Here is a 23,003-nt window from a genome sequence, read left to right as displayed (position 1 = left end):
TTTGTGGAGATAATCACAGAACACCCCTCTCTTGCTCCTCTCACTGCTGGTTTCTGGAGTCCATTCCATAGACTGGAGTAGGGGTAAGGGAACCAGAAGAGAAATTAAACTAGAACAAACATACTTTGTTAAAGATGGCAGAGAGGGCATAGCACTTGGCTGGCATGGAGTAAGCCACAGCGGAAGGGCTGGAGAGAGGGCTTGGCAGTAAGGACACTTGATGCTCTTTGAGAGGACCCTGGTTTGGGTCCCAGCACCCACATCAGGTGGCTCAAACTGCCTGTAATTCCAGTTACAGGGAATCCAGTGCCCTCTTCTGACCTCCATGGGCAACTACCTGCAAAGACATGGTGCACAAAAATACACTGGACATACATGCATAAAATAAATCTTTAAAAAACATTTGCAGAGATGTCTAAATACATTCAAGCTCACCTTGAAACTGGATTAAAATTACAGAAAAAGATATTATCTGATATTCTACCCCCATTCTAGTTTGCTGAGCAATTTGGTGGTGGTTAAGTTGGTTTTTTTGGTCACTAAGACGCGTGTACTGAATATTTTTATTTTCAGAGGACTATAGAAAGGTCAAGTCTTAAAGTCATGGTACAGCATTTTCTTTGTTGAGGCAAGCAGAGATTGCTCAAGAGCTTTTGGGGGGAAATTCAGGTTCTTGAGACTTTTTTTCAGTAACAGAAGAACACTCCCACCCTTCCCTTGCATGAGAAATCACATTAGTGGATTAGCTTCAGGTCAGAGTGAGGTTAACAAGGTTGGGAGGCCCCCTTCATCAGGACCATTCACAGATGATGGAGTTCACCTGGTAAGTCAAGTTGGCTCTGATGCTGACTCGAGTAGCCTGGGCATCCTGCTCTTGGTTCCTTAGTCTTTCCTCCCCATTGAGGGGGTGCTAAAATCCTTCTTTGGTGACCTGGGACTCAGTAGCTGTGTGTCAGTGTTCTCTGTCTCCATGAGCACTGAAGGTCTATGATGGAAGTGTGGGAGGAACTTCTGCCACCCCATCCCCAGCCCCCAGAACAGCTCTTTCCAGACTGAAGCACCCACAGATGCTGCCCTAGGAAGGAAGAAGAGACCCATATAAATATGAAGACTGACCCAACCCAACTCCTCCATTCTCCTTAGGGAAAAAAAGGCTTCTTTAAGTCCCACTCTAAGGACCTACACTGCTACACTGACTGATCTAACCTGCCACCTCCTACTATTCAGGACATGCTGGATTGGGGGAAAAAATAAATAAATAAGAAGGAGTAGGAAATCTTGTTTTTAGTCAAAATCAAAAGAAAACTTCAATCCTCAGGTGACATTACTGATACTTAGCTGCCAATCATAGCAAAGCAGGTGAGAATTGACCCACGTATGGGAATTTAATGCTGGAAGGCAGGAGGTACAGTCTTAGCGAATGGGAACATGATTCCTACATAAAGGCTGGCTTTGGAAGCTTGGAAGTGTGGGCCTGTCAGCATGAGAAAGACTGAACAAACCGATGTGCTCACAAAGGACAAGGAAGTTGCTCTCTAATGCTAGCGCTGCAGAGAAGAAATCAGGACTACAAGTTCAGAATCGTCCTTGGAAACACAGCGAGATCAAAGAGGGGGAAACAAGAAGCAAACAAAGCAGGTTTCTATGAGAACCTGGGACTTCTCAAACTCATACTATTCCAGTTCAGGCAGTGCAAAAGCCCCGACCACAATACTGATGTAAAATCTGACACAATAAAAAAAATCTAATTGGTGAAATCTTGGGGCACCTTGTGGAAATGGAGGCAGCTCCCAGAGGACAAAACATCCTCAGCTACTGTGGTTTCCTGATCAACTACCTTCACTGACCTATTGAGTTCGCAAAGGCTGCTGTAATCAAGTACAAAAGACAAAGTGATTTAAACAACAGGAAGGGACCGTTAGCTCTAGGGGCAAAGATGAAGAGATCAAGGCATCTGCCCACTGACTCTTGAAGGCTACAGAAATATTACCCAGATTGTTTGTGTGCTGGTCCAGGTGTGCTGGATGTATGTCCTGATCGTCTCTTTTAATAAGGACACACGTTATATTGGATCAGGGGCCCATCTTACCCCAATAGTACCTCAATTTAGATAATCCCATCTGCAACTGTCTTTTTTCCCCCCCAAATAAGATTATCTTCTGTAGTGCTGGAGACTTCAGTATATGAATATATAATTCACAGCCTCCCTCCATAGCAGAGTGAATCCACAAGGAGGATCAGCTGGCTTACACTCATGATGGAAGAGAAACTCCTCAGTCAAGAAAGGCAGCAATCTGATGAAGGATACTTCATCAGTCTCTGACACTCAGTGTCAGGCCAGTTTCCTCAGCTGTTATGGAGAAGGAGCATCCTTTGCTCAGTGCAGTTGTTACAAAGATCAGAGCCGACAAAATCCATGCAAGCGCCTTGAAAACAGCGATATACGATGCAAGACTTTAATTTTAAATTTGCTTCATTCAAAATAATGATTTCCATTTATTTAGCACTATGGTAAAGGCTACATGTTTTCCCTTGCTGGTGTTTGAATTCAGGGACAGGCATAATATGAAGATGCTGTCAAAGAAATGGTAGTTTGTTAAAGGGCCTCTGGATAAGGACTTCCCCCATCATGTACATGAGGAACATGAGGAAATATGCATCCATATAGAGACAGCTTAACATATGTAAAATTAAGCTGTGAGGTTGTGGGATCTAGAAGTGTGGCAGTCAACTTGAAACACTGATGGTTGCTAATCTGAGGACAAAGGCCGGTATGAATGTCTGAAAGAAAAACAGGAAATAACCCAGGTCCTAATCACTTCTCCCACCAGATTAGCCAGCTCAAGTGGTTTGTTCCCTCTAGAATTCCTGTTAGATTAATGTTTGGGTTTTTTTGTTTGTTTGGTTTGTTTTTTTTTCAAGACAGGGTTCCTCTGTATTGCTTTGGAGCCTATCCTAGAACTAGCGCTGTAGATCAGGCTGGCCTTGAACTCTCAGAGATCCACCTGCCTCTGCCTCCTGAGTGTTGGGATTAAAGGCATGCACCACCAAAGCCCAAATGTTTGTTTTTTAAAAGCTCTCACGCTTTTAATCCCACTAAAAGCCAGGTGGATCTCTGAGACCAATCAAAATGAGTTCCAGGACAGCCAGGAACTGTCTCCAACAAAACAAAACAAAACAAAACTTCAAGCCAGTAAGATCAGATTTTGTATAATTAATAGCCTAAATCATCCAAAGTGAATAGTTTCATTGATTTGTGTGGAACAAATGAAGTATTTCTGCAAAATGTTTAGTTTTGTGAAATGTTAACATTATTAATAAAAACTTTATTGTGGAAATTTTCACTGCTTCTTTACTAATACGTATCAGACCCTGAAAAATATGCATTAGAACACTTGGCCAGAACATACTCATTTTCCATACACTATGGTAGATTTCTTTTTTAATTTTATGAAGAAAAGTAACAGTTTTGCTCACAAGATAGTTAATAACAAACGTATCATTTGCCAATAGACGTCCCCCCCCCCCATGCAGAGGGAACCATGATGGGTACCCCAGTACAAACATTGCCCTTGTGACATGGATGAAGATTATGTACACAAGAAGAATGCTTCAATTTTGACAGTGGAAAATGAATTCAAAGGAAATATAAAAAATGGCAGGCCTTTTCAAAATTGTCTCGATGATGCCAAAACTCTAGGCTCTTGGGCCTGGCAGGGACACAAGAGCTCAGACAAGCATTCCCTTTCCATGTTTTTTTCACTCTTTCTACTTTCTCTAGAGCCAGCTTCCCTTATGATCTTCTCCCCATAGGCTTTTTGTATTTCCAGGAATGCACGTGGATCCTACACCCACATCTTACCACATCTTCAGAGTTGCTGCCAGAGACTAGATAGCCTGGCATGAGATCTGAGACTCGGTACCCTTTGCTGATTGTAAATATTAGCCCCTTATCCCCAAGGGGTCACCGAGGGTGAGGAGCTGGGAAGCCTCTCCTTGTCTACACCCTAGTGGGCAGCTAGAGAGTAAGTCAGGTGACAAGGATCTGGAGGGACTTATCACATAGGCCAGTGCCAAGGATATATGGGCAAGTTGGGCAGGACTGTCTATGCCAGAGAGAGGTTTGGGAGCTCTTGAAAGACTTTTGTCCTATTCTACCAATGTGACCCACCCCACCCCCAACAACTCTTACCCTAACGACTCCCCACTTACAAGATACTCATCAGGATCATTCTGAGTCCTCCCATCAGAATTAATCACACTTATATGTTCTGACTATACCACTACCATAAAATCTAAATGAAGACTAATTTAGCTAAATGTAAACCGATATTTTTCAAATTTATTGTGTACCTGAATCAACTGGAAGACTTGGTCAAACACAAGTTTGGAGTCAGTAGGTCTGTGATTCTATGTATTGCACACACCCTGGGTGATATTGATACTGGAGGCCTATAGATCACTTTGAGTAATGAGGTTACAGCTTTTGAGTTCCTTTAAAGACAAGTGGAACGCCTTCTTTTTGTATGTACTACCAGCTTCCAGCACAGTGCTAGCTAATGGCATGAGACTTCACACATCTTTGCGGAGTTGCAGTGGAAGGGCCAGGGATGCTGGGATGTCCCTTTTCAAAGAAAATATATTGTTTGAATAGCATCAGAGTGTTCCTACACCTGAGATGGCAGAAAGTCAGGCTGAAGGCTGGATTGGGTTCACAAGAGCAACATAAATTTAAAGCAAAATCAGCCTTTTTTTTTTTTTTTTAAAAATCCAGAAATCCTACCAAATTGCTGTGTTCATCATGTTCCTAAGGGACTGGTTGACACTAGACTGTAAGCCACAAGGCCAACTTATTAGTCAGCATTGAAGGATCCTTTACCAGTGGCTGAATACTCATAACTACTTAGGAGAGCTCCTGTCTCCTTTACCCATGCACTTTCCTTCTCTTCAAATCCTGGGTCAAAGTTACTACCATTAAATACAATGTCTATAGGAGGCCACTGGTTTGGACTGAGCTAGTATACCAGGCCCAACAGACCAAACCAAAATGGAGTCAACTCATACTGAAGTTCCATGCTGTCAAGTTGTCTGATATCACAAGAGATCTGGAGAGATAACTGCCAAGTATTATCGATTTAAGCCAACACGATAATGAATGCTTTTCTCTCTGAAGTTTACAAAGAAAGTATGCAATGACTAATGCCATGTTTGTTCTATTTCTGCCGTTCTCAGCCCTTTCATCTGCTCGGTTCACCAACATAGCATACCCATTCTACTTCAGAGGATGAGATGTTCCCAGATTCGAGACTCACAAAAGCTGGCTGAGATATTTAAATTCATTTTAACTTTGTCCTTTTGATTGTAGGGATAACTTAAATAGTCCCATCCATCAATGCTGCCTTGGAAGGACTACGGCAGATGAAGGAACAGCTTGGCATATTGTCTCTTCTGTGAAAAAGAGCTCACTTCTGTGGTACAGAATTTATTTTCTACTGAATAAAGCATTTCCACTTAGGCGGCACTCGGTGAAGTCAGATAAGTTCTTGCTTTTTAAGGATTGGTATTTCTGGGCTGCTGTTAGCCAGCCTCCCACCTGTTTCCATATAGATCTATCTTTTTTGTCTTTACACCTGCATTATGAGGTAGGTACTTTACGGTAGAGACTGTGTGTTCATACCTAATGATTACTTATGTCATTCATGAGCACTTCCAGACTTAGATTCTAAAGCGCCTAAAAGGGTAAGCATATGCAGTCTCTAAAGATTTCCCAGTAAATAAACAGGCATGAAACGGTGAGACAAAGGCAATAGTACAGACACTTATAATTTCCAGCCCAGAGGAGGTGGAGCTTAAGCTGAGTCTTGAAGGGCAAATGAGGAAGAGGAGCTTCCCAAATGCAGAATGAATTAGGGACAGAAATAAACAAGCCTACCTAGAGCTTCAGGCACACGTGAAGGGGGACAGGAAATGAGACTGGGCCAAAGCCCCAAGTGCCTTGAAGGTTATTTAGGAGTGGATCTTACCTGTGAAGCCATAGGACGCCGCTGGAGAATCCAAATCAGCCGCTGGCATGATTAGCTTGCTTTCCTCGAAGCTCACCTGGCTGCAGTAGAGGTAAGAATAAAGGAGATGTTTTAGTAACAGTGTCATTGATGACTAAACAAGGGAAGTAGTAAGGACGAAGCAGAAGAAACTGACTAGAGTCATTTGGAAAGGAAAACGTCAATTAATAATAGACTGTGAGGAGCTGGGCAAGATGGCGCCTGCTGGTAAATCCTGCATACTGGTATCCAAAGTAGGTCCATCAAGAGGTCAAGGCCAGTCTAGGCTGAGCATCGAGACTGAAGTGGAAAAAGAAAACATTAAAAAAAAAAAAGTGACTAGCAAGCTGCCAACACTTTCCTCAAGTCAACATTGGCTAAAGTGATCCCATTCAAGCAACAGAAGACATCGAATTCTTGGCCTGGGCATGAAGCTCAGCAGTAGAGCACTTAGCATGTGGTTGACACTGTGGGGAGGGGTGAGTAAAAGGACAATTCTTTTTATTATGGTTCTTTCTCCAACACATTACACATGGATGAATAAAAGAAAAAAGACTGTTACAAACTCATTTTGATATTTTGAGAAGTTTCTCTCCCTCTAAAGTAGACTTTTTAGATATGAACTATTGCTCGCCTATATAGTACTACTTACTTTTCTTTCTAATTCTTGAAAAATGAATAGATATAAAATAACACTTCTAGAATGTACATAAACTAAACTTTTGTGACCCAGTCTATATTCTCACATTCCCCACTAACTCTAAGAACAGGAAAATATTGTCATTTTTGATGTCTTTTATGTCCTCTTCAAAACAGTCATTCTTCACCTTTTGAAAATGACCATGTTCTTGAATTTTGGTGTTAAATGTTTCTCATGTTACTTATCTTTATGTAGTTTTTGAATGTTACATATGGAATCACACAATGTGCAAAGGGAAGACAAAATTACCTCTAAAAGGAGATGCATTTTATTCTGTGAAGATGATTATATTAAATCATTGAAAATTAGAACAGTGGCAATTCAACAGGAGAATTAACATGAAGATCAACACAAAATTATAATTTTCATATCAGCAATAACTACCAGATAGAATGCTATCTATCCATCCGTCTGTCCGTCCGTCCATCCATCCATTCACCCAGTGTTTCTCTGTGTAGCCCCAACTGTCCTGGCACTCAGGGGCCACCTGTTTCTGCCTCCTGAGTGCTAAGATTAAAAGCCTGCACCACCACTGCCTGGCTAAATTGGAACATTCTTAATAACAACAAAATACAGTTTGTCAACAGACAGACAAAAGGAAAACCTGTGGGGTCTTTGTGAACAAATGAGATATACCTTGTATTTTGTTATCTCTCATGAAGGGTAACATGGCCACCAAATTCTAAATAAATGTTAACTTTATGAAAATATTTCACAGCAAATTATTATACACTAATAACACCATGTTAGTAGTTTAAAGGGTTTCAAGCATGCTAGGCAAGCACAATGTCAACTGAACGACAATTCTAGTCCTTAATAAGGAACCTCGAAGAACACATGCTGTATTGCATGTTTTCTCTGAGTTCTTTACAGTCTGTGGGTTTAGAGATGTCATGATCAGAAGTCTGTGATCCTTAAAATTCATGTGTTGCAAGAGCGAGCCTGTCAACAACCAGAAGAGGGAGGACTCATGAAGTTCCACCCCTCCCTGAAGATTTATGTGGGTTATAGGCTAATGGTGGAGGAAGAGACCTTTTTTTCTTCAACATTATAGCCACTGGTAGGTGCCCATGCTCCTGTGGAACAATTCCCACGTGCCTACCAACATCCCTAATGAACTCATGGATCACACACACAAAGACGTGAAAGGAGAAATGAGGCTAGCTAGGAAAATGGAGATTGGCTCAAATGAGAGAAAGCCAGAAGAGACTAATGGGGTTAACGTGATTGGAAAATGTTACATACATGTATGAAGATGTTACAATTTTTTGTGATAAAACATTTCTAAATTCATGTATTAATACAAGATGATGGTTTTAGGAAGTGAGGCCTCTGGGGAGGTGATTATGTCATGAGGGCAAACCTTTATAAATGGTATAGGCACCCCAACTGAAGACCCCAGAGAACAGGCTTGATGCTTGGAAAATGTGAACGCAGTGAGAAAGTGTTGATGGTGGGAAAGCATGCCTCCCCAGATATTGAAACTTCTAGCATCTTCATTTTGAACATCTAGCCTCCAGAAATGAGATATAGTCTGTTGTTTATAAGCCATGTGATCAGTGTTTATTTAATATTACTCATAGTATTTTGCATCCTGAATAGACAAAGACAGGACAAAAGTGAGGAAGGTACTGAGGAACAGGTGGGTAGAGAGACAGGAGGCCCGGGTCATTGGCTGTGAGAACATCTGGTAGCCAAGCATTGCGATGGAGACATGCTGATGTCATTGTCAGTGGTTAGCTGGTTATCAGTGAACCAGAGCAGAAGACCATAACGGAAACCATGACACCCACCCCACCCTAAGTTTGGGTCTCCTCCAAAACCATTTCCCTCCTTCAAGTGGGTACAGTGGGATGGGTAGAGGTTATAAGTAATCTTCAGGAGACTCCTTCCATGTCCCAGAGCCTTGAGAGACTGGCCATTTGATTTTGTTCCTGCCTTTGATCACACCTACCTTGAATCCATGGGAGGGTTTGAGGGTCATCTGTACCCTGGCCTGTCCTTATTCCTCTATGGACTTTATCACGCAGGACTTGTCTCTAGGGCTGTGATATGCAACTCCCCTGTCCAGTATCCACCACACCCTACTTGGAGCAAAGGAAGATGGGCAAGGTTACAGCAAATGTGTTATATTGGCTTTCTGAAGATATTGAGTTCTTGCATTTTAGTAGTGCAAGAGTTGCATAGCATTCATTGGCAGCTGATTCTCATTACCAAGATGTATCATCAGAGAAACTTCATGTACCGCAAACAGTGGCAGCATCTCACTCTCTACATGTCCTTCTTTCTGAGTGGGTGTGTAGACGTGGTCAGCCAGAACTTGCTGCCCAAGAGGTGCATCATTCTGGAGCAAGGTGCCCAAGCTTTGAGCATGTGGCTCCTTTTGCCCCTGATGGTGTCTCATATGCAGGACACAGAAGGAGTGGAGCTGCAGACTCACATGCTGCTCATCCAGGCCCTGTTTCTGCTGACCCTCGTGGTGACTGCAGAGCTGTGGGCTCCCAATGCATGGTTGCTCTGGACGTTGAAGGCCTTTCTGTACCTTGTCACTGGCTCCTGGCTGATACAGATTGGCTTCATGCTGTTCAGACCAATCTCTGGCTATCAATGGATGGACGATGACGAAAATGACATAGCGTTTGCCACCACTTTCTTCTGCTGGCACGTGGCCTTCAGTGCCTTCTTGATGGTCTGGATCTATGGCTTCTCCATGGTGTGGTATTGTTACCTCGTTGCTGATGCCTGAACCTGAAAGTGCCCACATGGGTTCCTATTGCCTGCACACTTCCAGGACATGTGGATAAGAAGTGGTGAGAGGCAAGCCACCAGAAAGGAGGCCCAGACATCTTCAGAGGTGCCTCACCTTGAGACGGCAGGCTGTGGTGGGATGGGTATGCCTCCTGTCCTCTTTGCCTTCTCTTGGTTTAATTTGCTGAAGAGTGCAAAGAAAGATGAATGAAACGAGAAAGGTGCACCACTATGACCTTCACTCAGCTCCCTGCATTCCTCTCCCATCCCCACTTCCAACCACAGCACCTGCTTGCCCTGCACCTCTCTGCACCCTGATAAATATCTTTTACTTCATCACATAGAACATTAACCAGAAGTCGCATTTAGCGCATCCAAATTCAGTCATCACAATAACCTTCTTTACATCATTTCTTATCCTAAACACCTATGATGCTCATTCCAAATCCAGGCTGTCTTTTTGGCTGTGTGAGGCTCAGAGCTGGTTCTGGTTCTTTCCTCTGACCACTTTGTGATTTGTCTGGCTGGAAGGAAGTAAGACCCTTGTCAATATCGCCTTCCTCTGCAGGGTCTGGCAGGAAACAGTGACCTCCAACACATGGGAGAAGGCCACAGGGACCTCCCCAAGCATGGTCAGGTTCTTTTCACCACCCCCTCCCATTGCTCTGGACTTGTCACCATCCCTTTCCAAACAGTAGACTTGCCCAGCCCCAGCCCCCTCTGGTTCCCATGGATGATAAAGTCTAATGGCTTGCTTGTTCTGCCTCGCAACAATCCTGTTGGTGAATGTTATTCAAAGAGGTAAGGCAGCTAAGTGCTGCATTTCAAAATGCTACATCTGGGCACCAAAGCAGTGGAATTTGAGCTTAGCTAAAGCATGGAGAGCTTGTGGTATGAAGGATGTCCCTCGCTCCAGATGGAGAGTAAAACACCTATTTAAGACAAAGTGGGCTTAGAGCAAAGCATTCTCCAAGTCATTCATTGTCTATTATCTGTCTCTATTATTCTAGTTTCTAGGAGAACTGGATGTGTCCTCTGTTTCTGACCCACTTTTTCTTGTTAATTTTCTTATTTGGAAGTCAAGGTGTGTCCGGAGTAAGTTGTGGTGGTCAGGAACCCTCCTCCTCCTGTTGGTGGAAGTGACATGTGCCTCTGGAAACACAGTCTCCATGCTTCCACCTAGTCCTAGGGCCTTTGGGACATCTGCCTTTTCCCAACTGTGTCTCCTCCACATCATGGATGTCTTTCCAAGCGTTTCTTCAGTCTTCAAGCCTTGTGCTTCCTCTCGCGTCTTGAGTTTAGGGTGCGAGGTTCAGAACCCACTTTTCTTCCACACATTTTCCTACTGATGCAGCACAACTCTTGTTTCTGCCTATTCAGACCTCACTGTTTTTTATCAGTATGTTTTGGAGGCAGACATGGTGGTACATCCTTGAAATTCCAGTACTTAGGAGGCAGAGACAGGATGTTTCCATGATCAAGGGCAGCCTGGACTACACGGTTGGACATGGAGGTACACACCTGAGGAGTGAATGAAAGGAATTGAGGGCAACCAGGCTACGTGAAACACAGTCCCAAAACAACAACAGAGCAAATGACAGTTTGAGCTATGCAATGGGGGGGTGGGAGCTAAAGGCATAGTTCAGTGGTAGAGCACTTGTCCAGCATGTGTGTGCAAGGCCCTGGGTTCAAACTCTAGAACTACACAAAAGCATTTTGGATTTTTTTAATTGAAAATTAACCCTTTTCACTGTAATTGTAGTTTGATCTCAACACACACACACTCACACACACATACTCACACTCACACATGTACACACATACACACACCCTCATACACATGCACACAAACTCACACACATGTGCACACACACTCACACACATACCCACACACTTACACAGATGTGCACATGCCTACACACTCACACACACATACACTCTCTCTTACACACATACTCCTCATGAACTGAATCCTGTGCTTACTCATGTCTCAGAGATATTCTAAGATGGTATCTTTGACTGAACAGGGTGAAAGTCTTAAGTGAGAGTTGAGAAGTGAGGTCTAACTATTAATATTTCAAATACCATCTCCCTGAAAAGATGAAGAAGACACCCAAACCAGTCTGTGCTTACACTTGTCCATCATCAAACACTATGAGTTTCTGATAAATACTGAGGAGCCCTTCTCTTGTGGCAGATCCCTGCTTCTAGATACTGTTGTGTCTCTTAACACATACCTTCTGGGTAAAGTAATAAATGTCAAAACCACAAAGAATTATAGATGGAGCCCAATAGAGTGGTGGGATAAACAGGAGGCTTGCTATTTGAATGACAAGGATTTTCTTGCTTTTAAATGTTTTAAGTTATTTTAAATTATGTCTAAATGTGTGTATGTATGCATGTAAATGATGCCTGAGAACACAAGAGGCATCAGAGCCCATGGAGTTGTGAGCCATCTGATGTAGGTACTGAGTACTGAACTTGCGTCCTTTGGAAGAACACTAAGTGCCCTTAACCATTGAGCCACCTCTCCAGTCCTGACAAGGATCTTTCTCTACTCCTCTTGTCACAGTCACTAAGAGCATTAAAGCTGAAAGCAAAATTCTAAATTACTGGTTTCAAGATAATGGGGTAGTGTTTCTCATCCTCCACCAGAGGGCACCATCTTCACGTGAGCTGGAAAGGTACTTGCTCTCCAATTGGTTTTCAGCCACCTAACAAGTGGGGCTGGGTGGGGGTGGGGATGGGTGGTGCCTCTGAATCTTGCCTGCTTTTGGGACCCTTCTCCTCTTAGTAGGTTGCCTCATCCAGCCTTAATGTAAGAGGGTGTGCCTAGTTTTATTAGAACTTGACATGCCAAGTTTGGGAGGCCTGCCTTTTTCTGAAGGGAAAGGAGGAGGAATGGATTGGGGGTGGGAGGGCAGTGCTGGAGTCTGGATGTAATATATGAGAGGAGAATTAAATAAATAAATGAATAAATGAGACAGGAAGATACTGGGAAAACACGTGAAAACATGCAGAAACATGGTGTTGATCTGCTTCATGATAGATGTATAGACACAAATAATCATAGAATTCAATGGATATGAATCTGTGTGTGTGTGTGTGTGAGAGAGAGAGAGAAAGAGAGAGAGAGAGAGAGAGAGAGAGATAAAGAAAGAAACTCAGAAACCTCTTGGTCATTTAGTCTCTGAAAGTCCCTTCTAATTCGTGTGAAAAATAATTGGATACGTTTTTTGTTTTTTTGTTTTTTTTTTTTTGGAGTTTTTTTTTGGAACTTTTATGCTATGGGTACCAGAGAGACTCAGTCATTTCCTCTCTTAGCCCAAGCACTGAAGTTTTGGACAAGGACGTCTATCCTAGACCCAGGAACCACTGGCAGACCTAGAGCATTTGTTAGAGAAGAGGCACAAATGGGTGGTGCCATTAACAGTGAACACTCAACGGTAATGAGCTAGCGGTAGGAGCCGTCAGGGGACATGCTGGGAGGACACGCAGTAATTGAAAACTGACTTAGATTTCTATGGTGAGGTGGAGCAAACTGCCAAAAGACAAAATGATATGATATAGTAGCTAAGCAGTGTAGGCCTGAGAATGATCCAAGCAAGTATTATTTTAGTGATGACTGGTCATGGCGTTTCCTTGGGGCAGGATAGCCCTGTGATGGGCCGTATTTTTGACTGTTACTTTCATTGATGCATCCAAAACATGTCGGAGGGTTTCTGTCAGATGGAGTGCTCAGTAAACATGGGTTGAGTGGGTGAACTGACAGACAAAAAGCTCACGTGAGACACCTAGAGGGGTCAGAATCAGGACCCTCATACAGTTTCCAGCTTTGACTTAGACTTTAAAGATATTTTCCTCTCTTTTGCCAAAGGCTTGCAGTATCATGTCAAACATTTGTTATGAATTTTCTCCTTAATATTTGCTGGTGACCTACTGTTATTTCCAGGGTAAGTGTGCATTGGGGTAAAGGAGACACCTGGAATTTGGGAAATCATTGTGTGTAAGACCTGGTATAAACCACGCCTAGTAAATAGAAGAGCTGAGATGTGAACTCAGCTTTTTAATTTATAAACCAATATTTGCCTAATGACAATAATTATCCAGGGTACTTGTAAATAATATAGACTCCTGGGTCTCATCCCAACCCTTATAATCAAAATTCTCCAGGAAAAGTCCTGGTGATGATGAATGAGACAGGCAGGAGAAACGGATGGGCAGGACAGGCACTCTGAAGCAACAGTTCTAGGAAAGTCCTTGCTGGAGGTCATATTGCTGGAAGAGGGCTCTGCTTCCACAATCCTCCAGATCTCTTTCCCAACTAAGCATTTCTGCCTAGAGGCTAACTGTGGGGGCAGGGCTGAACCACAGCCTAGACACCCATCCCTCTGGTGTTCAGCTTCAGAACCAGGTCTTCATGGAGAAAATGGACTGTATCCATTCCGTAATTTCAGCCCATCTTGTAAATGATTTTAGGGTTACCTTTTCAGAAGTGGGGGGGGCAGAATATTACCATTGCCTTGATCAGGGGCTCTGTTGAGGCCATTAAAGAAAAGCTACTGCAGGGCATTTGGTGGCACATGCCTTTAATCCCAGCATTCATTCTGGAGGCAGAGTTTGAGACCAGCCTGGTCTACAGAGCTAGTTCCAGCACAGCTTCCAAAGCCACAGAGAAACCCTGTCTCGAAAAACAAACTAAAAGGAGAGAGGGAGAGAGAGGAAGAAAGAGCAAAAGGAAGGAAGGAAGGGAGGAAGGAAGGAAGGAAGAAAAGAAAAAAAAGCTACTGACTCGGGTCAAAAGGAACCCAAGTTCTGTTCTGTCTTTGGCCCTGGGTTTAGTCCTAACACCCCTAGAGTTAATAAAGCTGCACTTGTGAATCACCCAGCAGAGACCAATTCCCAATTCTCCATAAACCCTGCTAAAGTGATGGGAGGAATAAGTACCCCTTTAATGAGATGGTGGGTTTTTCCTTCCCAGAAAGGCAGTCACTGGTAGTTGTGATTTTTATTCCTTTCTTTCTTCTTTTCCCTCTTCTTCCTCCTCTTCTTCTTTCCTCTTTTATGTTCCTTTGCTTTGGTTGCTAGCCAAAGTCCAAGAATGAATTTTCAGTCTCTCTGTGGAGCTACCTCCCCTGTTCTACGAGGACTGGATAACCAGGAGATACAACTTATGAAAAATGAGGCCAAGTTCAGTAATGCGACAACTCAGAGGGTGGTCGGAGACCCTAGACAGACTTGGAAAGAAGCTTTCAACCCACAGAGTATGAACCAAGTATAGCATGGGTCTGGTTTGTTCAAGGGGATCCTGGAGATGGAGTAAGATAGACTTACCTTTACATTGATGTCTGTACCAGAGATGAGTCAAATGGAATGGAATTGGGATGGAACACTGCAGAGGGCTCACTGTGTGTTCACATTCTGTTCCTAACCTTCCGTGGCAGGAAGAGCATGGCAACATGAGCAACGCTGGTGAGTCTCTGACGGGAGTGGATGAATCTGAGGCCTTGAGCCCTCAAATACAGAAGACTACTTGCCCACCCTCTAAACATCAGTGAGCCATTCAGGGACAGCTCACATGACTTTGATGCCATCCTTGGGCTTTGCTTTCTTCTTCTCTCTCCTTTTCCCACTCCTGTTATCACAGGGATGAGACAGGAAGGTTTTGAGCATAAGACAAAGAAGAGGGAGGAGGTCACATGTGGGCCCAGTCACCATGTGCCGTACTTACCTCCTCCAGGAAGAAGGCCCATGTGGGATTCAGAGTTAGCCAGGGATTTCTTTTGTTGTCAGATTTATATTGCTGTGGTGTGAGAGGCAGAACCAGGTTGAGGGATGAAAAACAGGAGTGTGGAAATGTCAGAGTTAGGAAGAGGCTGTCCTGCCTGTAATAGTGAATGGGAAACTTCAGCTTAGCCCCACTTTACTGCACACAGATGGTTTCCATGACATTCTCATCTAACAAACATCTGCTTAATTAGTAAGAAATGATTAGTATGAAAACACTGAAAAACTGAAGAACCAAAAGCTTTATTAGTGTGTGTGTGGGCGTGCATGCACACGAGCACTCATGCCAGGGCACATGTCAGAGACAACTTTTGGGAGCCAGTACCAGCCTTTTATGCTGGGGCAGCATCTCTCTGGTTTCTAGGGATTTCAGGAACTCTGGGGGTGTTCTTGTCTCTTCCTTCCATTTCTCCCTAGATACTCTGGGATCCTAGATGGATCTTTCCCTATCCAGTTTTTATGTGGGTTCTGGGGATTGCGCAGGGGACCTGACTCCCTCTTCAAGCTTCCTCTGCTTCAAGCCTCCATGGACACGGACATATAATAAATAGCATGTGTGTAATATCTTTTAAAATTCATACATCTGTGACAGATGTTAAATAAACGAGTACTTTTCATGCCTAGGGGTGGAGGGTTAAAAGACCCAATCAATCCCCTTTGCCCGAGAGCTCAATCGGATGAAGAAGCTGCACACATCAATGGAGGAAAACAAGGCTTGTTGCCTGTATTAATAGAAAGCATATGGATAGTACAAGGATGGAGTGAGCCTCTGTACCACTGTGGTAGATTCTGGAGGAGGAGACGGCAGTTCTTGCTGATGGCTAGTGAGTTGTGATGCCATTTGAGTGGAGAGGATATCTGGGCAATGAGGATCTGGAACAAAGTCAAGGGGTTTGAAGTGAGTCTGCAGCTCAGGAAGCAACAGTGGCCTGGTTTGCACTTATAAAGGGTGGGCATGGTGGAAAGTGGTGTGAGGCAAACAGCAGGTAAAACAGCCTGTGAGACCATGATAATGGGTTGGTACTTCATCTTGTGGGACACTAAGGAGTCGGTGAGGGCTCTAACAATAATAATACTAACATACACCGGTGACTGACTGTGTTAGGGCACTTGGAGGAAAACCCTGGAAGCAGGGGACCATTTAATAAAGCAGTGTAATAATCTAGAAGAGAGATGGTGGAGTCTGAAATGGGAGAAGGACTCTGTGTGGATGGAGAAGAGGGAGATGATGCCAGAAATGTGCAAGAGACGAGAAGCCACATAGTGGAAGGCAGGGTGGAGTGAGACACAGGAAAAGACAGAGCCAGAGAGAGACAGAGACAGAGAGAAGAGGATGTTTCCTGAATTAGATGATTAATGTGCAATGGATTCTTTAAACTAGATAAATAATGGGGCTGGGGTTATTGGTAGAGCAGGCATGAAAGCCTGAGCTCAAGTCCCAGCAGCATACAGGGAGCATGCACACCCCAGTGGATGGTGCCACACTCATGCACATGTGGAAAGCACTAATTAGACTCAGGAAGTCTTAAGAACAACAAAAAGGAAGACATGAAGTTGGAAGACGGAGAGGGATCCTAGGGAAGTTGGAGGGAGGTAGCAGTAGATGGATATGTCAAAATAAATAAATGTATGAAGTTTCCAAAACATAAAAGTATTTACTTTAAAAATTAGTTTAAGAAATAAGCAAACATCCTGGAACAAGCCTAGAATCCCAACACTAGAGGACCAGAACTTCAAGGTCATCCTCAGGCTACATGTAAACTTTAGACCACCTTGGCATAAATGAGATTCTGCAGGGGGGAAAAGAGGAGGAGGAGGAGGAAGAAGGAGGAGGAGGAAAAAGAAATAGTAAGAGAAAATGAAGAAAGAGCAAGACAAAAAAGGAAGAAAAGATAAAAAAAGAAAGGGGAGATGGATGGTGTGTCTAATATAACACAGACCTTGGGACTGTCTGTGTGTCCTTTATTAAACAAACCAGGAGTTCTCAGGAAAAGCAGAGAGCTGCCTCATGGGTGATACAGGAAAGACTCTGTGAGTGATTCAGGCAAACACTCGATGGTTAATTCAGGCAAAAACTATGAGTGATCCAGGCAAACACTCTATGGGTAATTCAGGCAAACACTCAGGAAATGTACACTGCTCAGGAAGGGATGCTTTTTCTAGGATAGAAGATGAGGGTTGATGCCCCCTCTGTTGCCCACAGCCATGTTTGATTGGGTTTATATTTCTGTTATTCAAAGACAAACATTTCCTGGTATCAATCATGAGGGGAAATGCCAGAGGCTATTGCTCGGTTGGCTTTATTTTTATTTATTTATTTATTTATTTATTAAATTTATTCTTTGTTTTTTTTCAAGACAGGGTTTTTCTGCATTGCCCTGGCTGTTTTGAAAGTTGCTCTGTTACCCCAGGCGGTTTCAGACTTAGAGATCTACTTCCATCTGCCTCTTACTGGGATTAAAGGCATGGGTTACCATATCATGCCAAGCTATTTTACTTTTATATTATTATTTTATTATGATTATTTATATGGTAATTCATTTTATTCTATTTTGGAGAAAGGATCATATGTAGCCTAAGCTGGCCTCAAACTTACTATGTAGGTGAAAGTGACCTTGAACTTCTGATCCTCCTGCTTCCTCTACCTAAGTGTCAGAATTACAGGCATGAACCATCATGTCTGCTTTATGCAGAACTGGGGACTGAACCCAGAACTCCAAAACTATCAGGCAAGCACTCTACCAGCCAAGCTATGTCTTTTGCTCTTAGTTTTCTCATATTATCAAAACTGCATTTCCATGACATTCATTTTTCTCATCAGATGGTTAACTGTATGAGACAACAGTGTAGTCTGGGTCATTTAGATGATTCTTTGACCATCTTTCATTATAAACCTTAGGTATGATAGAAAACTGTTGGGCTATTGATGAAGCCATTAGTTTGCTGTTCATTAAACCTTAAGTTCTAAAAAGCATAGATAAATCCTGGCATGGTGACTCACATCCGTAATCTGAGTATGTGAGAAGCTGAGGCAGAATTATTGTTTTATTTAATTTTTTTCTTTCTTTTCTCTTCTTTTTTTCTTTTTCTTTGACTTTATTGTTTTGTGTGTTTTTTTGTTGTTGTTGTTTTGTTTTGTTTTGTTTATTTTCTGAGACAGGTTTTCTCTATGTAGCCCTGGCTGTCCTAGAACTCACTCTGTAGACCAGGCTAGCCTCAAACTCAGAAATCCACCTGCCTCTGCCTCCTGAGTGCTGGGGCTGAAAAGTTTGTTCTACCACCACTTGGCTGATTATTATTATTTGAGGCCACTCTGGGCTACATAGTGAGTTCTAGGCCAGTCTGAGCTGGATAGCAAGACCTTGCCTCAAATCATCAATCACTTAGACAGTGAATTGGGACAACTTTAAAGCCTTATGCTAGCTATTATGGTGGAAGTTCTACCCAAACCTCCCCTCTCTAGCCCTCTCCAAACCCTGCTACATCTCAGAAAGCCCGCCAAATGATGACCCCCTCCCCCAGAGATGCTCAAGACCACTCCCATAGGGTATTTAAACTGCTTTCCAGAAAATAGTCTCTCTTTCCTGTCTCTTCTCTGGGGCGCCTGGAAGGCCATCTGGGAGCATTGTATCCATTAAATGTAGGGTTTTAAAATTCAGTTTAGTTTGATCTGATTTTGATTGCTGCATTGGCAGAGAGGCTTATTGGGGTGCAGAAACTTTTTATCTGGAGGTCCCACCAAGAGGCTGGTTTTCCCCCATCAGCCCAGGGTCATGTGGCGGGGAAACACCCTTCTCTCCCAACACCTGCTCTCAGCTTTTGACTGGGTAAGTTGTCTTTTCCAAGTTATTGCCTGCCTTGTCCACTGGGAGCCCTTCCTGAGAAGACATTCTGTTCAAGAGACTATCCCACACCCCCTCTGATTTTGCATTGTTCTAGGGTTTTCATTCTGGCATAGACTTGTGAAATGGGCACCTGCAATCTGGGCGCAGAAACTTTTCACTAACCGTTATGACAGCATTCATTTGATTATTTTACAATTTTTTATTTATTCTGTGTGGTGCTCACATGTGTCGGTCAGAGGACAACTTGCAGGAGTGAGTTCTCTCCTTCCGTTGACTCAGGTCATCAGGCTTGGTGGCAGGTGCCTTTACCCACTGAGCCATCTCACCAGCCCACACTTAGCATTCACATCTTCTGATTCATTTGAGCAAAACAATGATCATACTTGAGCCAAGGAACAAATGATTCACAATTGCAAGTCAGTATCTAAGAAAACTGCAATGCTAGGACTAAATTAGCCTGGCGAAATTCTACTGGAATACGCACAAATTCCTCCCCATGTTTACTGAAGGGCAACAAACTAAGGATGGTGGAGGTAAAGGTGTCCTGTGAGAACCCCCCAAAGGGAACCCTGATTCAGGGCACACAAATGTTACATGCTTACCCATAGGCAGCTGTTCTGTGCACCACCCTGGGAAGAATTTATGGTACTTGAGTTATGGGGCAGCCCCAGTCAAGAAGAGAAGTGGGTAAGAAAAGAGGCCATCATGAGAGATGGAGATGAGCGGAAGGCTGGGGGAGGCAGGGCTCTGAAAGGCTAGAGGGGATTTGGGTGAGTCCTGTTAGACTGCAGATGGCAGAGTACCCCCAGGCAGGAGGTAAAGCTAGTGCACAGGGAGAAAAATCTCTTGATTTCTATCTCTTCATAAAATAGAATAGGCTGCTGTGTAAGGTGGTGAGTTCCCCACAGCTAAGAGTATGTAAGAGAGTAACAATGAAGAGAGGGCCCTGGAGGAGGGGCATGGGGTCAGATCTAAAGGCCACCATGCTGAGACCTGGTGCATCCCTCATCTGCCCAGCAGCTTTGTTTTCTCCGTCAGACACAACTCCATCGTGGCTGTTTTGTTTTGTTTTCTCCACATGCAGAGGTCATCGCTTCTACAAATCTTATAATTCTTTTGGAGGATGAAATCTTTGCTGATTTTTTCAACACTTTTCTTTCCCTCCCGGTAAGCATTCTCAGCCCTGAATCCAAATGTCCCATCAATGTGCCTAAAAGTGTCTGTCTTGTATTATTAATTTCTTTTTCAAATTGAGAAATTTTTTCTGCTTTTAAGTTTCTTTATTATATTTAGAGAGAGAGAGAGAGAGTGTGTGTGTGTGTGTGTGTGTGTGTGTGTACGCGCGTGCATGCGCGTGCTGCATGCAAGCACCATGGTGCACATGTGGAGATCAAAATAAAACATGTGAGAGTCAGTGTTCTCCCTCCACCATATGGGATCCAAGGGTCAAATCCAGGTCACGAGGCTTGGAGGACAGCAGCATTACCCACTGAGCCACCTTGGTGCTTGCCCAATTTGGTCTGAGCAATTAAAAAAGAACCAGAACTAGCTGTCAAGTCTCCCAATCAAATCATAAATCCAGAGCCTGCCTTTCCTGTCCAGAATAATTCTGTGCCTCGTACACTGTCTCAGGTCTCAGGAGCTGTTTTAATATATTAACTATCAATTCACTAATACAATTTACGTAGTTCACCGTGATGTTCTAGAAACATCGATATGGGAAGGTGGTTTTCTAGCTAGGGGTATAGGTAGATATAAAAGCTATTTCTAATTAGAAAAGGGTTTAGACTTTTGTTTTCTCTCTCAAGTAAATATTGTAGTGCTTTGGTAAATACATTATACTATCAAGGGTCTTAGCTTTTACATACAAGTAAGATAGCTCCCAGGTGTATGCATGGTGTATCCAAATGAAAAGCAAATCTCAGAATTAAGTCAACTTATTGTTCTTGAGGAGAGAAATCTGTTAAAGTGGAAAATTTTTGAGAATTAACATCTCTTGAAATAGCAACATCAGAAGTCACTCTTCCCCCATGGCTGCAGATGAAACTTGGTGTATGTGCAAAGATTTCTCTACTTTAGAAGTTTTTTTTTTTTTTTATCTTTCTGATCTAGTTGCTTTCCTACTCCTTGATAAAACACCATTATGGGGCATTATGGGGGCTACTTGAGAAAGCAAACATTTATTTTGCCTGATGGCTTCAAAGGAAGAAGAGTTCATGCCTCACGCAGGGGCAGCAGGCAGCAGGAACAGTAGCAGAAGCTGGGGCTCACATCATGAACCACAAACACAGAAGAGAGAGAGATAGGTAGAGAGAGCATGCGCTTGGAGGGTACATGGCTTTGAAACCTCAAAGCCCACATCCAGTGACATACTTCCTTTAACAAGGCCACACCATCTAAACCTATCCAAACAGTGCCACCAATAACTGGAGACCAAATATTCAAATATCTGAGCCTATGGAAGACATCCTTTTTGTTGTTGTTACTTTTGAGATTGCGTTTTAATTGCAACATTTCTCCCTTCCCTTTCCTCCCTCCAAACTTTTCCATAAACTCCTGTTTACCCTCCTTCAAATTCATGGCTTTTTTTTTTCTTAACTTATTGCATGCCTATGTGTATTTGTATACACACATATTCCTAAATATAACCTGTTCTGCCCATGTAATGTTAATTGTATATATATTTTCAGGGCTGACCCTTGACAACCATTTGGTGTGCTCTTCCCCAGGCAGGGCCACCTCCCTTACTCCCAGTGTTACAAGGTTGCCCATAGTTCTTTGTGCGGGTTGAAATCTCATGATGGGCTTTTCCCTGTCAACTCTGGTATGCTCATTGTTGTTCTCCTTGTTCAGCTCACATTTAGGCAGTCATGTTAGTGGGACTTTACGAGTACTACTTCTGACGTTACAGTCAGACACAATCTCACAGCCAAGTTCTTCCTCCTCTAGCTCTTACAATCTCCCTGCCCCTCCTTACACAATGTCCCCCCAGCCTTAAGTGCGGGCGTGTTTTGTAGAGGTATCCATTGGGACTGTGCTTACAGGGGACATTCTTATTCATATCATCACATTTTTCTTTTGCAGGTCTTTGGTCAGACACCATTTTATAATGTTGAGACTTCACAGTGGAACTTGTGGCCAGAAATACCGTATGACTTGGTAAGATTCTTGAATGGCAACAGGTTCAGGGCAGAGGGAGGAGGATGTATCTGAAGAGTCTGGAGAAGGGGAGGAAGACGACACCTAGAGGGTGACCGTGGAAGAAGGTGAAGCAGTGAATAGAAGAAATAGCATTATGCCAGGGAGACAGTCAGAGGCCTTACCCACCTGGGACAAGCAATGGCTGCTGAATGCTCTCTTTGTCTTCTAGTCGGCAGTTAGGGAATCTCATGTCTGCTGTGATGGATGGAGAGGAGATGCTTGGACACTATGCTGAGAAGCCTGAGGTCACACACCACAGTGGTGGTGGTGGTGGTGGTGTTTTCACTCTACTTTTTGGCTCTTTGCTCTTGGGGGCCCCACCACCCAGCTCCCAAATAAATAGATGGAGACTTATTCTTTCTTATGAATGCCCAGCCTTAGCATAGCTTGTTTCTAGCCAGCTTTTCTTAACTTGAATTATCCCATCTACATTTTGCCTTTTGGCTTTTATCTTTCTCTATTCTATATTCCTTTCTCTGCTTCTTATTCCATGGCTGGCTGTGTAGCTGGGTAGCTGGCCTCTTGAGTCCACCTCTCCTTTTCTTGCTTCCTGATCATCTCTTCCCAGATTTCTCCTCCTAGTTATTCTCTCTGCCTGCCAGCCCTGTTTATCCTTTTTCCTACCCAGCTATTGCCCAATTAGAAGTTTTAGACAGGTAAAGTAACAGTGTCGCAGAGTTA

At 43.3% G+C, this 23,003-nt stretch overlaps 2 protein-coding genes across 2 annotated transcripts in view; both read left to right on the top strand.

Moving 5' to 3' along the window:
* Nucleotides 1-8,700: 8,700 nt before the first annotated feature.
* On the top strand, nt 8,701-9,487 carry LOC127223218 (transmembrane epididymal protein 1A). The gene has a single exon (XM_051185717.1). It carries the CDS (start codon nt 8,705-8,707, stop codon nt 9,485-9,487), a length of 783 nt encoding a protein of 260 aa, XP_051041674.1. The 5' UTR covers nt 8,701-8,704.
* A 6,795-nt stretch (nt 9,488-16,282) lies between these two features.
* Nucleotides 16,283-23,003, top strand: part of Rgsl1 (regulator of G protein signaling like 1) — a 40,511-nt gene continuing 33,790 nt past the window's right edge. The window contains exons 1-3 of the mRNA XM_051185734.1: nt 16,283-16,327; nt 20,160-20,288; nt 22,206-22,280. Of these exons, the coding sequence (XP_051041691.1) occupies nt 16,283-16,327; nt 20,160-20,288; nt 22,206-22,280 (249 nt within the window). The remainder of the gene's footprint in view (nt 16,328-20,159; nt 20,289-22,205; nt 22,281-23,003) is intronic.

The sequence above is a fragment of the Phodopus roborovskii genome, unplaced genomic scaffold (genome assembly GCF_943737965.1).
Source record: "Phodopus roborovskii unplaced genomic scaffold, PHOROB, whole genome shotgun sequence".
NCBI classification, from domain to species: domain Eukaryota; kingdom Metazoa; phylum Chordata; class Mammalia; order Rodentia; family Cricetidae; genus Phodopus; species Phodopus roborovskii.
This window is presented reverse-complemented; position numbering and strand designations above follow the sequence as displayed.